This window comes from Pteronotus mesoamericanus, unplaced genomic scaffold, assembly GCF_021234165.1.
Source record: "Pteronotus mesoamericanus isolate MK-2021 breed Mesoamerican mustached bat unplaced genomic scaffold, CSHL_Meso_final contig_56, whole genome shotgun sequence".
NCBI lineage: Eukaryota > Metazoa > Chordata > Mammalia > Chiroptera > Mormoopidae > Pteronotus > Pteronotus mesoamericanus.
In genome coordinates this window covers 13,547,699-13,563,884 of record NW_026555201.1, presented here as the reverse complement: position 1 = coordinate 13,563,884, position 16,186 = coordinate 13,547,699, and the positions used below count along the sequence as shown (strand labels likewise).

The 16,186-nt window shown below is 31.8% G+C and overlaps 1 protein-coding gene across 2 annotated transcripts in view; it reads right to left on the bottom strand.

Moving 5' to 3' along the window:
• TRHDE (thyrotropin releasing hormone degrading enzyme) overlaps positions 1–16,186 on the bottom strand; it is a 393,263-nt gene that overhangs the window by 83,681 nt on the left and 293,396 nt on the right. For both annotated transcript variants that reach the window (XM_054580121.1, XM_054580122.1), the window contains exons 8-12: positions 13,275–13,340; positions 12,431–12,618; positions 8,376–8,464; positions 2,448–2,581; positions 2,298–2,353 (exon numbers count right to left, since the gene is read on the bottom strand). In XM_054580121.1, the coding sequence (XP_054436096.1) occupies positions 2,298–2,353; positions 2,448–2,581; positions 8,376–8,464; positions 12,431–12,618; positions 13,275–13,340 (533 nt within the window). The remainder of the gene's footprint in view (positions 1–2,297; positions 2,354–2,447; positions 2,582–8,375; positions 8,465–12,430; positions 12,619–13,274; positions 13,341–16,186) is intronic.

Sequence of the window (16,186 nt, the reverse complement as noted above, 5' to 3'; positions counted from 1 at the left end):
ACTGGAACCTTATAAGAACTTAATAATTATTAGCTGGTGATGTTAGTTCTCTTTTAGATCCCAATCTCATTCTCTCTCCTTCTCTCTCTCTCTCTCTCTCTCATTTCTCTCTCAGTGCAGTGTTACATTAAATACATTCTATTTTCAGCTTAATGGCATATCCAAACTTCTGTATCAAAATAATCTTCAGGTCATGCCTCATACTTTCTTCAGCGTTGTCATATCTTACTGCAGAGCAAAAGCTATATCTCAATCATCTCCACATATCACTATTTCAGGAAGCCTCCTTTCACTTCTATCACTTCTCAATCTTTTTGCCCAATAAGATGGAGCTGCGGTATGGAACAGTCCACACTTACCCCGGTTCTCATTAAACAACTACATTCACCTGGTATGATTTCATTAGAAATTTCCTTGCCACTCAATGAGTAGGCAATTTTGTACTTGAAACTCAGCATGCTGGGTCAAAATGAGGCACTGATACGGCATTACTCATCAAGAAAGAGAAAATATTAGTAATGGCTCTCAGCTTCTTTAGTGACACCAGAAAGGCAAGGATCAGAGTTTTGTTTTTTTTGAGAGCAACCAAAATTTCTTCTTTGCCAATTTTTATCTGTTTTACATTATATATTATTTCTCTTTACAAAAAGCAACTTCTGTAACCTGACCCTAAAGTTTTGCTTCAATCACAGTAACTATTAAGCCTCTCATATTTAAGCCCATTAGTTTTAGAGAAGTACAATTTGACAGCATGTGATATAATTGTTAACACATGGAAGAGAAATGAAATTTGACTGTATATACCAATTGTAAAAGCCGTTTCAGGGCCTATGTATAAAAAAATGCTTATTACTAAGACAATTTATACATTTGTATCAGCACAGACGTATTTAACTGGCTTTACAAAATTATCATAAGAGAAAATGTTGTAAAGCGTGAAAACCAGATAATAAAAATTACACATGACCTAATTTGTAGCTTGTAATATCAGAGTGCTAAAATTAAAATTGTAGCTGACTATGAAATGCAAAAGGTATGAGTATATTTTAATGTCTTAAAGTCAAATTGCTTGTGTTTACATTCAAAATTATTTCCAAGGAAATTTACTGATGTAAATATTAAAAATCAACAAAAAATATGGCATTTAATGACTATTCAAAGGCATAACTGATTTTAACATGATAAATCTCATAAGACAATAACATAAATATCACTACAACTAGTACAATTAACAACTTTTGCTCCAAGATTTATATATATTTTATCCAGAACAGCTTTACCCTATTAAATATTGATTTCTATTTTGCAGAAAAAGTTTTTCATAATGAATTAAGATTTAAAAAATTAAAAAAAAAGATATACCAGTATATTTCAAAAAAATTGCTGTAGCTTAAAGGTATTTTCCATCAAAAATCAAATATGGTACAATAGTTATTTTGTAGGTTTCATTAATAAAATTGAGAAGAGATTATTAATCTCCAGAATGTTAAATTGAACTTGCAGTGAAAATTGATCAAGCTTCTCCTGACTCAAAAATACCCTATGGCTGCTATTGATCAAGAGTTTGGACACTATTATAATTCATCTCCAAACACAAAGAATGTGAGTTAGAAATTGTTTTTGGAAGATTTACAAGGTAGGAGCCAAAAAATGGACTTTATTTATTTAAAAAACTGTGTATTTATTCTGACATGTTTAAACTTTAGTCACTTTCAAAGTACTCTCCTTTTGAGGCAATACACCTATCTAGACATTTTTTTCCACTGCTCAAAATAGTTTTTGAACTTGTCAATTTGATGCCTTTTAGTGCTTCTGCTGTTTTTTGTTTCACATCTTCCACATCAGCAAAATGTTTCTCTTTGAGGACTTTTTTCATCCCAGGAAAACAACAAGAATGTCGCTTGGGGCAAGATGGGATGAATAGGAGGGGTGGGGCACAGAGGTCATGCTGTTTGCAGTCAAAAACCGCTGAACACTCACTGTAGTGTGGGCAGTGGCATTGGTAAATCACCCATCATGAAAAAGGCAAACACATTGAAAGAGCCTTCAAAAATATCTTCACTGAAGCTGAATGCAGCCTCTCACAACACTTCCAGCTGGTGTACTGATCCAGATGGGTTCCTAAACCACTCACTTAACAAGGAAAGCCTGTAATAGAACAGGCAGCCTTCCAGAAGATAATTCCAGTGTTTTGGGGGGGCCTCCCCTTATATTATTTAAAACATACATATGATTTAGCAACTAGGGGATGTCTTACAGACCTGACTGTTATTGTGGAGACCCACAGGAGGACATACCTGGCCAGGCTGAAGGCATCGTCAATCAAGGCTGCTCGATTACTGACAGAGAGGACCTATGACGTCAACCAGGAAAAAATGGAATCACTTAGAATTAAAATGGCAGATTCACATATCAAAACAGACCTTTGATGAGTAAATCCAATTTACCTCATGGTTCCTGATTAATTGATCAATTAATAATCTCCAGTTCCTCAAATCATAGTTGACTCTAAAATATCCAGTTTGATTGATGTTCCCAAGCAACCAGCTTCCTTTGTCCAAAGAAGTTATTCTGTGGTGCTCTGAAAAGAACATTTTGAGGGTAGAACAATTTTAAGCTTTAAGGGTTAAAATGGTATGAAGTATGTTTTCTTAATACCGGATATCAGAGTGCAAATGATTTAAAAAGAACACCATCCTAAATACCTAACTAAAATCGACTCTTTAATCAATGAATCGCTACATCTAGAATTTGCTAGAAAACCTTTAGTTGGTTACTCATTATCTCAATTAATTTTTCTTCTAATTCGCATTTTTGTTCTTGATAAAACTCCATTGCCTATACATATTTTTTTCTAAAAAGAAGACACAACCAAGAAATATACCACTGTATTTGTGTGGCTGCTAGTTAGTGTGTATGTGGATATGTGGCTAGAATGAAAGGAAAGGTTTTAGGTGCATATCTACTTATCTTATTCAGTGAGAAACTGATTACCATAGAGCTCATTTGTTTGAAAGTCACTGCTGTTCCCTGACTTTTTTCTTGTGCTTTCTTGGAAGTACTAATAAATAACACTTTCCAGCATCATTAATAATGTTGGAAAAAGGAACCTCATTTGTTTGACTTTAATATTGCTACATATAATTGGAACAAAGAGAGAAAGTTCTGCTTATTGAAATCATTTTGGAAAATGATAACGATTACAGTCTCCAGTAATTCAATTAAAGCAGACTAGTAAGAGCAGTCTTATAACTTACATATTTAACTCCACTGAATACAGAGAGAGAACTCCATTCACTTTTAATGTCAGCATTTATTGATTTCACAGAACCTCAGGTCACAGTTACAATCATTTTTATGTTAATGTCCTCAGGACTCATGCTTCTTAGAAGTTACATAATATATGAAGTTTACTTAAAATTTATATTTTATACACATGTGCACATGTGCGCATATACACACACCACTGGCCTAATTTCCACAGTTACTGGAAACCAGAAAAATACATCATAGAAACTATTTGTGCCAAGTCTGAGTAAGAAGCACAACCTCCAAATCTCACTCTATTATCAAGGTGTTTATACATCTGACTACAACACAGGTTTTATTCATTTTTTAAACACTAACTTTACAGAGTACACTCTCTCAAATAGAACCCCACAAGAAAGAAGAGATTATACCACAAAAATTAGTAGGTGAGCATCAATGTTCATTAATGCTTAAGTCTGGAATGGGACAGGCTAATTTAATGCATATTACACATAAGGAATTTTCAAAAAGGTACGGTCACACAAATATTATTAACATAATATTCTTAACATGTTATGTATTCCTAAACATAAATATATAGTGAACAAAAAAATCTAGTTTTTAAGGCTTCAAATAGCACTTCAACTTCTTACCACCTTTATAAATAGCATCTATTGAAACATAAAAAGAAATGAATCTCTGAAAGGTTAATTGAATTGCCCACGAAAGCTGGAAATGGTCCACCTCAGGTCTCTGGACTTTGGTGTCTGTTTATTATATTATGTTCTATTGATACAAGATGATATAATGTTTTCACTGTTATATGATATGCATTTTTCACATTCTTATATTGATTCAAAAAGGGGGGAGTAGCCCTGAAAACAAGAATTAGAACAGGAATAGAAAAGATGAATTCTACTTCCAGTTTTCCTACATTTGTTTCAACTTCAGCCATTGATTTTCTTTGATTCATGATTTCCTTACCTACAAAATAACCTACAGGCCAAATGATGTCATTTAAGGTCCTTCCTAATCTTATGATTAAAAGAAGGAGCTACTTTTCTTAGTTTGAGATTTTTACCTAGCTTAATCCATGGTACTTAGGAAAATAAATCTATCATCTATTGCTATAAAATAATAGCTTCCCAAGTTTCTGATGTTTTGTATATATTTCAAAAATTTAATGTGTTTATCTACACAATTTCTGTAAAGCTTTAGAATGTCATCCATTTTACAGGTATAAAAATAAAAACAAATAATTAACAAAAATATGGCATTTTTAAAAACTAAAATAATTTCATAAAGACAGATTTTAATTAGTTATGCCTGAATTCACTGAGGAAAAATTAAGACTGAAATATTGAATATTATATTATTAAATTCTTAACTAAAACCTGAAGGATATCACTGTTTGTGAATAATTTTATGCATGCCTTTGTTATAAATGAAATCTTTGGAAAGATGATTCCCTAAAAGATTTTGTAATAGATTTTTAAATATCTTTTTCATTCTAGTTAATTATATCTTTAAATTGTTCTGAAGAACATTTGGAAATTAACTAATAGCAAGCAATGAATATTAAAGAGATCTTTTCTAGTGGTCTAATGAGGTACAGTGGTTGATGAGTACCATAATAAAAAGTATGGAAGTTATATTTCAAGTAGTAGTAATAACAATTAAAAATGGCATTTAGTATGTATCTAAATTGGCACAAGACTTAACTACGTTAAGACACAGAGTAGTTGGAACTTCGTATTTTATGTTTTTATATTCTATACGTTATTTTGGAATAAAAACAGACAGGAGATTAGGCCTTTCTACTTAAAACTGGCTGGTTACAGAACAATCAGAATTTAAAACAAAAATTCAACCAGGGTAACAATGTGCAACAAACTCAGGTATAATAACACATACTGGTTTTCTCACTGGACTCTTGAAAATGCTTGAGGGAAGTCCTAGAGCAGTATGCTGGTATTTAATGTGACTTCTATTTTTCAGCATTAATTTTTCTTTTATTTTGAATCTTTTCTAACATTTGGCATTATATTTATTCCCTTCCATTCCATTTTAATTTATAGCCAGTCAGTACTCAAGCTACTACATTTTAAATGTCTACCTCTTCAGTAGACATTTAACATAACAAAAAACAAAAGAGATAAATCCTTTAACCTACTTTCAATATCTTAAAAATTGGTTTTAACACTACTTTCTGGCTTCAGTGATATCTATACTTTAACTTGGAATTAATTAGATATCCGTCTAAACCATTTTAAAAATTGAAGTGTCAAGAGTTTATGATGATTCAAATCAAATTTACACTCTAAATTCACCATGACTTTGCCTTAGTATTTTATGAGATTAAAATATATGACTGATAATGAAAAATTATAAAAACATTGATTTGATGGTTATAATTAAAAGGTGAATTTTTTACATATGTTGACAATAATTAACTAGAATATTTTCTTAATATTTTTATGGATAAATATGTTTCATGACATTAACTGACTATATGTGGGGGAAAAAAAGGAGAAGTTATAACACACAGGGTGGTGCAAAAGTAGGTTTACAGTTGTTCTGTGGAAAATAGCATATTAATTAATACATAATAATACAATAATAAACTGTTTTGCATATCCTTAACTGTAAATCTATTTTGCCCCATCCTGTATAAAAGAAGATGAGAATTGAAAATCTTCTTTTTCCGAATTTTTATCTGATGTCAGTTTTTTTTTTCATCATCAAAAGAAAGAACTTGAAGAGAAAAGTAAATACAGTTAGAATTATACTGAACAAAGAAAACAGAAAAGCTGTCCTTCTTTTAGGTCCTTCTTAAGAACAGCAAGACATATGTATATATTTATAAAGTTTCCAAGAAACATTGAGTAGGTATAGACATCCCCCAAATGTCTCAGCATTTTAACTGAGACAATGTCTTATCAACTGAAAACTCTGCTATGGAAAATGGCATGTGATATTCTGTAGGTTGAGCACTGCACAAATTCAGGGTGAGGGGATATGCCGTAAATATCATAGTCTATGTAAATAACATCGCCCAGAGTATGCATGGCTCAAACTATGCAGTTGGGTATAACAACCATGTATTTTCACATAGCTGATATTTTAGACAAACAGATGGTTTCAAATGTCATTTTGTTATTCCTGATTAATACTGGAAGTCTATAAATGAAAACCACCACTCAAATACAATGACCTGTGGCTATCGGTCAAGAAGAATTGTATTTGGATAACTTGAGTAAGAAGATACTGTGAATAACAGCATGGAAATAAGAGAGTTAAATAAAACAGACATGGAAGAGGTGTCCAAAAGGCATCTGACTTGCTCTGAATCCTTGTACTGTCTAAAAGAGAAGTTTGGGAATTTTTCTGATGTTTGAATAATATGCGTGTGCTCTTCTAATTTCCCATTTCCATTCTATCTTCCAACAAGAAATGTTTTACTTCATTTCTAAAAACTATTATTTTTCATGTTCCAAACAATCATATTAAGGGCTGACTCCATTCTAATAGTTGGGTCATTACAATAACAACCCACTGCTTGCATTCATCATCACATTGTGTACATAAATATAACAATCACATGGAGGTAAAAGAGAAGTATAAAGAGAAGTAATACAGTAAATGTGAATTCACAATCATCATGTAAATACTAACTCCAAGAAATAAAAAGCATAGATTATATTAAGCAATTTAAAAGGAGAAACACCAATAAGTTTTTAAATAAGTATTTCAATGCATCATATATGAATGTTTTATACACTATATATATAAATGAAAGCACATATTTTCATAGTATGTGATTGTGTTAAAAATACAATAACAAAAATTGAATAGATATTCAACTAGAAATACAAGTGTTTATATTTCTAGTAAACAAATTAGATTCTGCTGTAAGAACATTTTTTTGTATGTGTATGTATTTTAAGTACTTACACCTCCCTTATAATAACAAGACCAAGGTGAATAAACCATATTCATGTTGTTATTTCTTTCTTTATACCTTACTTTATTTCAAAAAATAAATATGTGGTTGTTTAAAATGGTGCCTATGATGTAGTAAGATAACATCAATTGGCAGAACATTGGAAAGGGGTAAGAAAAACAAAATGTTGACATACTTGCCCATCTAAATCTAAATAAAATGTTACATAAAAAATGATAGTTGTTTACACGCCTCTAATTCTATTTTGCTTATTTGTTTGTTTTGTTCATGGAAACAAGATACAGACTAACTGCAGCCAGAGGGGAGGGAGGAGGGGAGGAAAGAGGGAAGGAACAGGAAGGGTCCAGGGAAGGAACAGGTATGAATGACCCACGGGCATGGACAGCAGAGTGGGGACTGACCGTGGGAGTGGGTGTGGGTGGGCCAGGGGGGAGCAATGGGGGAAAATTAGGACAACTGTAACAGAACAACAATTTTTTTAACTGGCTTTTTCTTTCATTAATGGGAAACAAACAAAAGAGACCTGTTACTCTAGAATAAAGGATTTAGATTGGATTCAAGAAATAGCTTTCTGACAGTAAACTGAAATAGGTCACTATCTTATCTGAAGACATTTAGAAACAGAATAAAATCTCATCTTCCTCTACTCCTTAAGAGTTGATCCTACCTTGGGGATAGTTTAATGACCTAAGAAGATCCCTCCCTTCTGCCCCATAATTATATAATTTTATGAAGAATATATTGCTTCACCTAGTCTTTAAAGATCCAGTCTGATAAAGACAAGATAGCAGGAAAATAGAATTTAAAATGTGGCCTGTATTTCGGTATTTGATTTATTGGGAGTTCTGGTTATACTTCAATTACATTTGAGATTATAAAATGATACAATTTGAAATAGCTAAAATTAGTACTACAGCTACTTTTAAATTTTCTATTTACCATCAAAGACAAATAAGTATAATAAATATATAGGTCAACTAAAATTAGACTACGTAGAAATTATACTATATTATATTTAATTTTGTAAGGGTGATTATTATTTCTCTATATTCTATTCTAATCGATCTTTATCCGCATTTTTATAATATCTGAAACCAGGGGTTAGGTTCCTAAATAATTATCTAAAACCAAATAGTTCCTCTGGGGAGAATATATATTTTACCTGATTTGTTAGACACCCAAATAATTGCTTCTGAAGACACATGGCTTCTATTTCCTACCACAATAGTTAATGGAATCTGCCACAGGTAACTGCAAAATAAAAGAGAAGCTTTAAGAACAAAAATAGTTATAACAAATAAACAAACAACATGTACTGTGCACCTTCTTTGTGATTTTTATTATTCTCTTTAGCGAAATTAAAAAATTCCCTAGTTATGAAAGTAAGGAATATGTCAAGAAGATAAATTTACTCTTTCAATGCCACTAACCAGACTTGGCCCCTGAGAGATTTAATTTCAACTTAAAAGGAGGACTCCCAACAAAACAATTTATCTTGGGGGGAAAAAAACATATTTACATTTTGCATTAGGAATAAAGAGTAGATAAAATTTATAAATCTGAGCCACACCATATATCAATTAAAGTCTAATAATAACTCCTTTTTACTGGTTTCTATATTAGATTAATGGATATTTCAGTGGTTTCATACATTTACATTTCAATATTCTCTTTACTTGTCTAACTATTCTAAAAAATGCTATTATCATACTTTTAGAGAAAGTTTAATATAGCCCACCTAGTGCAGAGTAACTGAAAAGTAAAACTAATCAGAGCCCCCTAAACCCAGATCAATACAAAGATCACTGGGACACACCTAATGCTGTTTCCTGGAATGGAATTTCCAAATTGACATGTTAAACCATCCATGAACAGGCAGAGATCAGTCATGAGTCTCAACTATTGTACTAAAGAGAAGCATTCTCTAGAACTTCACTTTTTATAGGATAAGAATTGAGACCTATGCTTGTACATGGAGTATTATCATTTAATCTCAGATGAGTAGCTAGATACATGTTGGATGATTTTGCAATAACTTCACTGACTACATGTTGTTTCTTTCCCTAAAACATAGTCATATTATCCTGACCAATTATTGCGTCATTAGCAACGGGTAGCTAACAATACCCAGCATGGAAAAATATTTTTTTTTATTTTTTAATATGTTTCTATTAAATTTAAATGGGTGATATTGGTTAATGAAATAATAATAGGTTTCAAGTGTATAATCCTATGATGCATCATCTGCATATTACATTTTGTGCCCACCACCCAGAGTCAAATTATCTTCTGTCACCAAATATTTGACCCCCTTTACCCTTTATACTTCTGAACTCCCTTTCCTCCTGTAAGCACTTTACTGTGTGGTCTGTGTCTACAAGTTGTTTGTTAGTTTTTCTTCATTGTTCACTCACTGCTTCCCATTTTATATGCCACATATGAGTGAAATCATATGGTTCTTGACTTTCTCTGACTTATTTTACAAATGTAAAAAGAGATACTGCGTGAGCTGCATAAGTGTGAGAATGAATAGAAAGCTGAGAATTTTTCAGCAAATATGTCTGGAGTTATATAACTAAAAACATAATGAACATGCCTTTTGGGAAGTGAGAGGGAAGGGCATATTCTCTAAATCTGTCATGTGGAATTTGACCAATTTATCATTTAATGTTTTTCATTCACAATAAACAGATCTCAGTAATTGAATAAAATCCAAGTGAAAAATTGAAAGATATTCATAATTTTACACCAACTGCTATCTTCGATATGGAAAGTTATAATAATTTGTTTAAGATTCTAAATGTTAAAATTATATGCTGTACTTAATCAGAAAAACATTTTTAAGTATCAACTGTATGGAGACCTAATGCTATACTACAATGAACTCCACAAAATAAGTCAGAAAATAACCTACAGAAGCCAAACATGTCTTATTTCCTTAGGATGATGTTAATGAACATAACTCGTGAGCTTTTTAACAAGAACCTCCAAGCTCTTAGTGTAATGTTAAGAATATGCCACAAATGTTTAATGATGGATTTACTCTGAAGAAAACATAGATAATTGATATATTTATTTAACATCTACTATCTTAAAAAAGACTCTTTTTGATTAATTGGAATAATTAGTAAAGAAACAATAATGTCTGACTTTGGATCTGATTTTAAATTTAAACTATGCGTACATTTTCATACCTGAAATTTTGTGAAAGCCTGGAAATTCCATAGACTGAGGTAAAATAAAAGGGACCAAATAAGTCTATAGGTAAGAACAAGATTAACTTTATGCACTTGACTTTTTAGCACATATTCCCCACATTCAGCAGGGTCAATAAATTGTGAACTCCAATAAGTGTCAGTCAAAGAGCATGAAATATATAAAATTAAAGATCTTAAAAATCCTCAAGGATCAATGTGTTTTTTATATCATGGTTATAAACATGTTTGTGAAACATTATTTTCCCCTAATGTAACAAAATAAAGGGCAGATAAAATTGGTATTAAAGTTTTGCCCACAGTGTTACAGTGAATTAACTGATCAGTAATACAAAATTGAATACTAAATTTTCAATTGCAAGCCCTATTATTTCAAAGTAGAAAGTAATTTTTAAGATTAATGAGATGCTATGCATTATCTTACTCTAAATATTTTATATGCCAAGTTCTCAAGGTTCAAAATCATCTATATGATTTTATGACAAGTATAAGTAAAGCTCTATAGATGTTCCATATAGTTTTACAGCCCGGGAGAAATTTTTCCCTTAAGGTGTCAGACTAATACATCAGACGCACGTTATAGGTTGACAGGGTATTTTTGTTCAAAATTTGTTCTGTCATCGGCATGTCCTTTATGTTTTTCTGACTCAGTGATGCTTGTATCAAACTGATCATTTCCAAAGGCATAGCTGAATCTCTCTAACTTTGCCACAGTCAAGTAATTTTTATGTACTTCTGGCAAGCCTAGAGTTTATGCCTTAGCAGTTTTAGCCTGGAGCCAGACGGTGGATGATCAGAACCAGCATTTGGTAGCTATGAGGAATCCAAGCTGGATGAAGAATTGGCAGTCAGACCCTGACAGTGTGGCAGGGTAATACATGTTCTAGAGGTTCAAACAGTTGGATAGCCATGGCAGTTTGTTGAAGGCCAATATACATATTAGGCAGGAGATTTAAGACAATGCTTTTCTAAACAGGATTCCAAATTTAGTCACCATTAGTGTTAATAAATTTCTCAGTCACTTTTACTGTAGCCTATCTTGGAGCTAGGCTACTTGGGAACAATTTCTCTTCTTCTTAGTGACCAAAAAGAACACCTAATCATGCTTTATGTCTCCTACATGCTGAGTGAGTGATAAAGTCAGATTCTTAATACTCCAAGGTAGTAGAAGACAGCATGAACAACCTAATCCAGACACCTTTTTTTTAACCACTAATTTTAACCTCCACCCCTCTTTGTTCCTCCAACCTCTTATCAGGGCACCAAATAAAAAATGAAATTGAGTGATAAAGATCTAGTATCATTCCTTGGCTCTGCCTTTAATAAGACAAAAAATGCTAAGAAAACGTGAAGGGAAAAAAAAAAAGAAATGCTTCATGCTGAATTATCAGTAATTCAATGAGAGTTTCAAAAGAAAGTGAAAGTATCAAGAATCAAAATTCTATATATGTTTGTCTTTTAAATGGTTTGAAACAAAGAATGAAGAAAACATATTTTGATATAAAGTGGCATTGATACTTAGACCACTTAAAAAGGAACCTAGTTTGAGTTCCTTTGGCCCAGAGGCTATCTAGTTGTGTTCTTTTTTCTTTTTTTTTTTTAATTGGTCTTTCTGGATTGTTAGTTTTGGTTGTCATCTATTTTATTAATCACAGTTTGTTCAATTTCATTTAATCAAATCAATGTATCTTTCTTGAATTTAATTCAACATTAATAGGGAAAAATAAATAATTACACATTATTTTCTTAAATCATCATAACTTAAATTCTGTCTTCCTGAACCAAATAACTTTGGTATGATAGCATCTTAATGGTAAAAATATCTGGAAAGGTCAGTAAAAGCGGAATCAAAATGAAAATGCCATATGTAAACAAAGAAATCAAAACCACATTTTGCTTATAATATTGCAGAATACTGTTATCAATGCTTTTTAAAGTATAAAAAATGCAAAAGTGAAATATAAGAATAAAAATAATGTTTTCATGTAACAAAGTGTTATACCTGTTATTTTGAAGTACAAGTCCTTTAGTTTTAGCACTGATGTCATAAATAAAATGCTGTTGGGTAATTATTATCCAATTTTCTGCTGTTGTATTTCCCAAGATGGTGATAACAGGATAACCCATCTGGAGTGTCCACTGATCCATTACTTCTTGTATATTTACATATTTTCCACTTCTTTTTAAAGCCTTTATAACCAAAATTGTATACATTAGATTTATAAACATGAATTATAAACATAGTTAACATCCAACCATTTTCATTTTTACCTTTATGATTTACTTAAGTATAAAAACATTTAAAATCAGTGAAGCTAATATACTGTTAGGAAAATTAATCTTGCCTTATCTTCATATATATGTCACATTTCATATATATCACATTTCATATAAATGTTTTACTTAATGGAAAATGAAACATATTTCATTGTTAAAGCAAGTACATGCAGCATCATTATGTATCTGCAGTATGTCTAGTATCAAATTAAAATATTTGTTATTCACATTTAAAAACAATTTCTTTAAAATGTTGATATTTCTCTCTTTAACATTAGTATCTGACATCATATTAAAATTATATTTTAGAAATATTATCATGTTTGAAAGTAGGCAAGATATTTTTACTACCATTTGTATTTTAAGAAATTTTGAACACGATTATCTTTAAAATAAAGATGATAATATATATGTAGTATATCAAAAATAAAACAGGAAAGCAATATGATAAAAAGAGAAGTATAAAAAACAAAAACAAACTGTTTGTATCAGTAAAGTTATGATTGCTTTATAAACTCAATTCAAATCTTCAAGAAGAGCTTTTGGTATCCAAGCTTCCTATACGTTACCTCTGAAAGCGTATTCCAGAGATCATTTCTGGCTGCATTACCATACTTATGAATGGTTAAATAATCCTACAAAGAATGCAAAATTGTAATTACAATTCAAAGGCTAAGCAATTTCCAGTAGTCACTTGTACTTCTCAATGCAATTAACCATTTCCATGTGTTGGAATTTCATTAACAAAAAGAAAGACATGCAGAAAAAAATGAAGAATCTCATTTTGAAATATTCCAAAAATATTTAACTACAGTGCAATTCTTAAGTCATCCAAAAAATCTCTTCAAGGTTATTAATCTCTTAAAATTATTTTCATAGCCCTCATCACTCCTTAAGGATTTCCAGGGTCAAAGAGCTCCCTCTGATCTAGCAAGTCAACTTTGGGCAATTTTGAAGAAACCATCTCTGCAGTGAAATATATTGGGTGAAACTTTCCCATAGGCTTTTATGTTGAAGGGTTGAAATTATTTTTTTTTTTTGGTTGTAGAATTAAAAACAAAAGAACCTGACTGATATATGCAGGTGTGAAGAGGAACTGCTTTGCCAAAAGTGATGATTATCTCTACAACCTACCAATCTCCCTAGTCTTTCTGCAAAGATCAAGTTGCCTAATACAAAATGATACACACTTATTTCCATGAGTTTGAAGCACATACTAATATTTAATAAGAAAAAGTCAATCCTAAATTTATTTAATATTTTGGGCTTAGGGCTTCCCATTTTCCACTTTCAATCATGTGTATTTAAACCTACACACTTTCTATCTGATTCATGTCTGCTGTTTTCTGTGAAGCATGGTTTATGTCACTGTGAATGTGCTATTTAGTCATGGCTATTTGGCATTATGTTTTTCTGAATCCAAAATAGGAAATGGTGTCTTGTTTTATAAAACAGAGAGTAACTTTCTTCACTTAAAATTCTATCATCTCTACTATGTGAAGGTGGTAGACAAAACCCTAATTTACATCACAGTACTGAAACTAAAAAAAATAAAAAATAAAAAATTGCTGACTACTTTCAGTACTTTATTTAGAGTAGACTACTTTGAAGATAATTAAAGTTGGAAAAGCAAATTTTCTGAAACACAAATTATAGCACCTGTGACAGATTCAGCTTTGTCGGCAACTCACAGCCTAGCAAGTGACAACTCCCACTTAATCTGGCTGCGAGAGCTACAGTGTGCAACATTAGCTCAGCAACCACAGATACATCATCATCATTAGGTGTTATGAATAATGTTGTTGAAGAAATACACTCAAAATAACTAAAGAATCTCAATTTTGACTCTGAACTTGTCATACGAGGCATTTTCAACTAGTACCCAGGGACCTGGATTTAAATAAATCATTTCAGATTTGTCAGAATTATTTTTTATGATTTTGGAGCACTTAAATGAATAAACTTAGGAACATCAAGAATTGTGAAATATAAATTTGAATTTTATTCTAGTGATTCTGTCATAAAAAGCATTCAAATAAGAACTTTATTATCAATTTTAGTTTATGAGTAGTGCTGCTAAGATAATCCAAAATGGGGAAATACATGGACCTTGGAAGGTCCAAAATATAACTACACAAATTTCTTCATAGACAGATCATGAAAATCCAATTGTTCATGACAAGCTGACTTTGGTCCAATATGGATCATCAACTCGATCCTTTGGTTCCATCCCCAATTCAGAATTAAGTACGAATTTACATTGCAAGCAGGCTGAAATGGCAATGACCCAGGCTAAGGAAGTAGCTTCAACTTGCCCACTTCAGTATTCAGGGCAATAGCATGTCTTCTTAGACTCCCTGCGGTCCCAATGTTTAGGTGTCACTGAAATTCAACTTCGGCCCTCTCTCATATTCCCCCTGAAAAAGCCCCAAATGTTTTCATTAGTTATTTTAGCCTTTCTCTTGCTCATACACACACAAAAAGGTCATGTTTTAAATTAAGGAAATTTAGCTTTTTCTTTGTAGGATCACAAAGAAAGTTGAAGAATAGTTAATGTGAGTTTTCTTTTTATAATCAGTCATGTGTGTATTTATTCATTCCATAAAATGTATGGTGCACTTTCATGTGCTGGATAGCTTTCTGGGTCCTGGCAAAACAGTGGTAGAAAAAAGGTTACTGAGAACAACTGCTAATACTGGGATGTGATTTGTGGAGGAGGGTTGGTGACTAAAACTTCAGAAGTCTTGATATAATAACCACTTGACAAGATAAAGTCAAATCATATTTGGTATATGATTAAATAAGATTTGAAGTTCCTTTCAAACCTACAATGAATATGAAAATAGCTGGAGTTGTAAGTCTAAAATGGAAATTTGGTTATATTATGTGCATGAAAGTCAATCAGCAGGATTTGGCATCATGATTCAAAGTGTTTTAATATTAACCATAAAAAGAATTGTGTATTTTTTACACAACATATTAATTAGTAGCAGAATTGTTGAAAAGAATAAAATAAAGATGACCACTAAGATATTCTTAAGTGACATAAACCAAGGTATAAACTGATTAAAAGTGAAAAGCATATAAAGCAAAACTATATTCTCACACATAAGGGCAGGCTAGATGGTTGCTGCAATCCTGAGCATCACATTCAAACAAGATGGCACAGAGGAAAAAGACAGAATTTCTCCCTGAGAATTTCTTCCTGAGAATGTCTTTTTAAGATTCAAGAAAATGTCCCTTGGATGCTGCATCAAACTCCGCATGTTTCCCATTTGTCAGAACTGCATCATGTGCTCTGGCCGAAATCTGTTCCAGAAGTCTTAGAGAGAGCTATTGTTGGGTCAAAGCAGGACCCAGTCCTGCAAAGTAGGTGGTTGTATAGAAGAGGGTGAGAACCTGAACAAAATCAGAATCGGTTAACAAGAAAGAAAAGGAGACTAGCTTCTGGGTAGACCCCCAACACTATTTTCTCCAAGGA